The 6,000-nt window shown below is 47.7% G+C and overlaps 1 protein-coding gene across 6 annotated transcripts in view; it reads right to left on the bottom strand.

The window, feature by feature from the left end:
* ACER1 (alkaline ceramidase 1) overlaps positions 1-6,000 on the bottom strand; it is a 57,646-nt gene continuing 51,646 nt past the window's right edge. For 3 of the 6 annotated variants that reach the window (XM_020916781.2, XM_070464853.1, XM_020916779.2), the window contains 3 exons: positions 4,712-4,807; positions 3,720-3,857; positions 1-3,258 (listed from right to left, as the gene is read on the bottom strand). In XM_020916781.2, coding sequence (XP_020772440.2) covers positions 3,090-3,258; positions 3,720-3,857; positions 4,712-4,807 — 403 coding nt within the window. In that variant the 3' untranslated portion in view covers positions 1-3,089. The remainder of the gene's footprint in view (positions 3,259-3,719; positions 3,858-4,711; positions 4,808-6,000) is intronic. The other 3 variants (XM_070464854.1, XM_070464855.1, XM_020916780.2) reach the window with 1 other exon arrangement.

The raw sequence follows: 6,000 nt of genomic DNA, 5'->3' as shown, positions 1-6,000 counted from the left end.
TGGATGTGAAATGGTATTCATGTTTTTTATTTGCATTTTCCTACTAGACTAATGATATTGAGCATCTTTTCATGTGTTCTTGGAGCTTCAGTGTATACTTCTGATCTTGGAAGGCTATAAGCCTGGCGCTGCTTGCAGCCACTTCCCACCCATGAGGTACTCCAGGATAGAGAAGCTCAGCCACAGTGACATTATTTGAAGCCTGAAAGTGAAAGTGTTGGTCACTCAGGCATGTCCCACTCTTTGCGTCCCCATGGACTGTCACTGCCAGGCTCCTCTGTCCTTGGGATTCTCCAGGCAAGATTACTGGAGTGGGTTGCCATTCCCTTCTCTGGGGGAATCTTCCTGACCCCGGGATCAAACCTGGGTCTCCCTCATTGCAGGCAGATTCTTTACTGTCTGAGCCAACAGTAAAGCCTAGATCCAGCCATACCTGCAGTCTGTCTCTAACTTCAAAAGTATAAGTGCTGATTATCATTTTGTCATTCCAGCCAGCTAGAGCTGAACATTTTGTCCTTTGCCACCATTAGTCCTCCATGATGGAGACGGGGGCTTGCCAAGGCCCCACGGTGAGATAGAATTACAAACTGGATGATTCCCTGGTCCTCCTTCCTACCTACTCACTGCCTCCATGCCCCAAGAGGAGGCTATATGGAGTGGTCAGCAGGAGCCAGAATCTGGGGACAAATCATGGTCATGCATTTAGAGACAGAGACAAGGGGAGTAGGAAGTGGATGCTTTTCTATGACACCTGTGATTCCCTCTGCCCAGAATGGTCTTGCCCAGCTCTAGGTACGTCTGGCTCCCTCCTCACTGAGGGCTCAGCTGCAAAGTGCACTTCCCAACTGATCACACATATGAAAGGGCTGCTCCCCCTCCCCATGATCTTTGAGAACAGCACCCTGCTTTATCTTTTTCGCAGCACCCATCTGTGACTGCAGTTGCCTCTTTTATATTTATCTAAAGTGTGCCTCCTCATTAGGGCAGGTACTTTGCATGTCTTTGCTGTCTTATATGAGGATTGGTGTCAAACATATAGTAGGAACTCAGTATATAGTTGTTGTACCTGAGGACTCCTGTCAAACATATAGTAGGAATTCAGAATACAGTTGTTGAAGAGATGAATGAATGACTGAAGGAAGGGAGGAATGAACAGGTGGGGAAATAGATGAGTGGAAGGGTGATTGAATGAATTGGATGGACAAGTGAAAAGATGGCTGAATATGGATGGATGGATGGATGGATGAAGGATGGTTAACAGTTGACTACATGGATGGATGGAAGAATAATGATTAATGAATGGTGAAAAGATGAATATATGGATGCATGAAGTGGATGAGTAGATGGATGGATGGATGGATGAAGGATGGTTAACAGCTGGATACAGGAATATATGTAAGAATAATGGACGATCGAAGGATGAGTAATAAATATATGGATGGATGGATGAATAGATGGATGCACAGATGGCTGAATGAATGGATGATACATTAATAAATAAATGGTAGATAAAAAGACAGATAACAAATAAAAGAGTAAAACAATGAATGAATGAACTATTGGATGAGTAAATTAAAGGACAGATAGATGGATGGTTCAATGGAGACTTCAAAAGAATGGATGGATGTATGAATGGACAGACAAATTAAAGATGGAGTAGATGGGTGGATGTTTGCCAGACCCCATTCTAAGCACTTTATGTATGTTTTCCTGTTTTATCTATGCATAAATCTAAGGAAGGAAGGAATGCTTTACAGACAATGTCCTTGAACTTCAGAGGTAGAGGGGGGAAAAAAAATCACTTCCCTCAGAAAATACAAGTAGGAAATGGTGGAGCAAGATTCAAATTTGCATCTGCCTGACTCCAAGCCCTGAGCTCTTAACCATCATGGAAACCACCCTCCTCCCTCTCCTCTCACTTTGAGAGCCTGTACCAGCCACCACAGGCCTCCCTGGTACCAACTGCTAAAGAATCTGCCTGCAATGCAGGAGACTTCAGTTCAATTCCTGGGTTGGGAAGATCCCCTGGAGAAGGGATAGGCTACCTGCTCCAGTATTCATGGGCTTCCCTGGTCGCTCAGATGGTAAAGAATCCACCGGCAATGTGGGAGACCTGGGTTCAGTCCCTGGGTTGGGAAGATCCCCTGGAGGAGGGCATGGCAACCCACTCCAGTATCCTTACCTGGAGATTCCCATGGACAGAGGGGCCTGGTGGATTACAGTCCATTATGTCATGAAGAGTGGGACACAGCTGAGCGACTAAGCACAGCACACAGCAACCAGCCACCGCAGCGCTTGACCTGATGCCCATGCCCTGACAGCACCCATGTCACCCAGTACAGGCCTCCATGAGGCTCCAACGCTACCAGCCCCATAAGTCCATGTGAGCACGTGAGGACCCCTGAGATCTCTGCATGCACATGAAGTCACTTCAGTCATGTTCAAACTCTTTGAGACCCCACAGACTGTAGCCTTCCAGGCTGCTCTTGTCCATGGGATTTCCTAGGCAAGAATACTGGAGTGGGTTGCCATTTCCTTCTCCAGGGGATCTTCCTGATGCAGGGGATAGAATTTGCGTCTTATATCTCCTGCGTAGGCAGGTGTGTTCTTTACCACTAGCACACATGCTTGAGTGCAAGGTGACCAGAAAACATGTCCATTCTCTAGGCTGCCTCCCAAGTATCAGTGACACTGCACAGCCAAAGACAGGTCTGAAGAGTCTTACAGGACCACCACTGTTTATAAGATGCCCAGGGACCAAGCCCCAGCCTGAGGTCATTCCCAGTGGCTGCCACAGAAGCACAGCACTTCAGTGATTCAGCCCCACCAGGTCGTGTGAAACAGTGAACCTGGAAGAGGAAGTGAAAGAGAATGGGGGCGGGTCATGGAGGGGAGCTCCAGGGTTATCAGACCATAGCACAGAGAGGTGATGAAGTCCACCCCCGCCTCGGTATGGGGGCGCGGAGGACCAGGATGATGGGGAGAGGGAGCTGGAGGGCAGAACTGCGAGTGTCTCTCAGTATCCCAATTCAGGCCGCTGTCCTCTGTGGGTACGGAGGTGTTGGGTGATCAAGAAGCCCTGGCAGACCTCAGCAGCTCTTGTGGTCATCACCCAGCTCCACGTAAGGCAGCCCCACGGGCCAAGTGTCCCGAGGCCAGTAGCGGACTTTGATGGTTTGGTCCGGCATCTCGTATGTGGAATCCACCAGAGCCAGGATGACCATGCCATAGGGGAAGGTGAAGCTGATGAGTACATGCCTGGGTGACAAAGTGGAGAGGGGGAAAAGATGCCCCAGCAGTCAGCTTGATGGCCCCAGCCCCACCTCTCCTGACCTCTCCTGGATCCTGGCCATCGAAAGGGATCTCCTGACCACACACCCCCAAGACATACACACACATCCCAGTATTTGTGCCTGTCCCCGCTTCCCCCAGGCTCCTGCTCCAAACTCTGGCATCTGAGATTTTCTGCTTTTAGGACCCAAGTGAAAGTGTTAGTTGCTCAGTCATGTCTGACTCTGCAATGCCATGGATTGTAGCCTGCCAGGCTCCGCTATGAAATTCTCCAGGCAAGAACACTGGAATGGGTTGCCAAGTCCTTCTCTAGGGAATCTTCCTGACCCAGGGATTGAACCCAGGTCTTCCACATTGCAGGTGGATTCTTTACTGTCTGAGCCACCAGAGAAGCCCCGAGAGCCCAAGACCATAGGGTAAATGCTCACCAGATGCCGTGCAGGTAGGGGAAATTAATCCATTGCCAGAAACTGCAAAACAGGCGGTCACTGATCCAGCTAGTAATGGCGAGAGCCCATATAACCGTGGAGACCTCAATCAGATGCCGGAGCTCCTTATTTTTGGTCCTAGGGAGGGAAGAAGGGAGATCAGAGCCTGACTCAGCTAGCAGAGCCCCAGGGGGCTGATGGGAAATTCCTCCATTCCAGGAGAGGAGGCTCGGAGGAGGGAAGGATCAAGGGGGCAGAGTGGGGGAGGGGCCAGACCCATGCTAACACATGGGGACCACTTACAAGATACTGGTTCCTCACAGCAATGCTATTGTTCCCATTTTGTGGATGAGAAAACTGAGGCATGTGAGAGTAAGTATGCCCCAGCCCCCACCCCAAGGTTACTCAGCCGGTATGTGGGGTGTGCATCAGGTTTATCAGAATACAGAAGCCGCAGCCAACAAGCCCTTCTGTGTTTGTGCTCTGGGGTGTAAGTGTATGTGCTCCTGTGGGCTGCTGCATGAGAATTTATGTCTACATAGCTCTGAGAATAAGTGTGGATGTGTGTGGGAGGGTGTCCCATGTCATGGGACAATTCAGGATTACAATATGTGTTTCCCCAACAGCAGAACTAACCCAATGTCTCTTGGGAAAGAGCTTATGAGAGATTAATGAGGCAATAACTCCTTCATGGGTAAAAGTGCAAGCCCTGCCTGCTAGCCTAAAAGGGGACAGTCTGAACACCAAAACAAAACAAAACCACAAACATAAGAATTGGTAAAATCTGAGTACAGATGGTAAAGAATCTGCCTGCCAATGCAGGAGACACAGGTTCAATCCCTGGGTTGGGAAGATTCCCTGGAGAAGGAAATGGCAACCCACTTCATTATTCTTGCCTGGGGGAATTCCATGGACAGAGGAATCTGGTGGGCTACAGCCCATGGGGTCACAGAGAGTCAGACATGACTGAGTGATTTAGCATGTACACATACATGTAATTACACAAGATGCTGCCTCTGGGGGAGGTGGGGAGAATCTGGGTGAAGGGTACACAGGACTCCGTACTATTTTTGCAGCTTCCTCTGAGCCTGTAATTATTTCAAAATAAAAAGTTAAAAATATAGCATAGTGATTGCAATGGATTGAAACACTTCGGAGATAAAAGTCCATGAGTTCATGCTTAAAAAAAAAACAACTTTCATTGGTCCTTACCAGAGATGACTAATGCACCAACTTGCTGCTCTGGAAATTAATTTTTAAAAGGGAAATAATTAATGCCCTGTACTGTCTTTCCTGTCCAAACTGTATTTCAAGGTTGATGAGCAAACATTCTTCTGTCTGTCTGGATGGACTCCAGATAATTAATGCAGAAGGAATAACAGAATCTGAAAATCACCCTTTTGCACCCTCTAAGGAGATCACGGGTGGAGACAGCATGAAATGGCTGCTGAAATCATTAGGGGAAAGGTCTGTAGAAAACTTTATAATGAAGGATCTGGATGACACCATCTGAATCCACAGATCAAACACAATGGCACTAAATGTTGGATGACCACTCATTATGAGGTCTTAATGGGCTGGCACAAGCAGCACCCAGTGCCACACATGAAGTGAAAAAAAAGTTAAAGCTAAAACTAGATCTATTAATTTACAGACAAAAAAAAAAGGAAACAGGTTGAAAGACACCACAGGAAGCAGTTGGCCAAATCCAAAATTCAGGATGTCCTACAGGACAAATCTTTGAGTTTCTGTTATCAAACCAGAGGCATGAAGAAAGAGGGAGGGAGGAAAGGACTGCTATAAAAGGAGGAAGACCTGAAGGACTGTGTTTATCTTCTGATTTAAACAAGACCAAGTACAAGAAGACGTCTTTGGGAAACTGAGGAAAGGTCAGTGCAAACTGGGTATTATTTATAGATGCTATTCTAAGGAAGCATCTTCCGTTCGTCTCTCTAGATCCTTCTCTACCTTTTTCCACTCAGCCCTGAGTCTCAAGGGGTGGCAGGGTATGGGGTAGGGGAGCTGAGTTAGGTGAACCTGGAAATAAATATTCCAACAGTACCCTCCCTCCACCATTTGACTCCTTGCTGGGGCTCCCCATTGGTCAACTCAACTGGAAACCATTGACCTACCCAGCTGGAAACCATTGGCCAACCCAAATGAAAACCATTGGCCATCCCAGCTGGAAACTGTTGGCCAACCCAACTGGAAATCATTGACTTACCCAACTGGAAGCCCAAGGATAAAGACTTGGCCCTTATCCTAGATTTGGCCCATACAA

This window comes from Odocoileus virginianus, chromosome 3 (assembly GCF_023699985.2).
Source record: "Odocoileus virginianus isolate 20LAN1187 ecotype Illinois chromosome 3, Ovbor_1.2, whole genome shotgun sequence".
NCBI classification, from domain to species: Eukaryota; Metazoa; Chordata; class Mammalia; order Artiodactyla; family Cervidae; genus Odocoileus; species Odocoileus virginianus.
The sequence above is the reverse complement of the archived record's forward strand: the minus strand, read 5'-3'. Positions and strand labels throughout refer to the sequence as shown.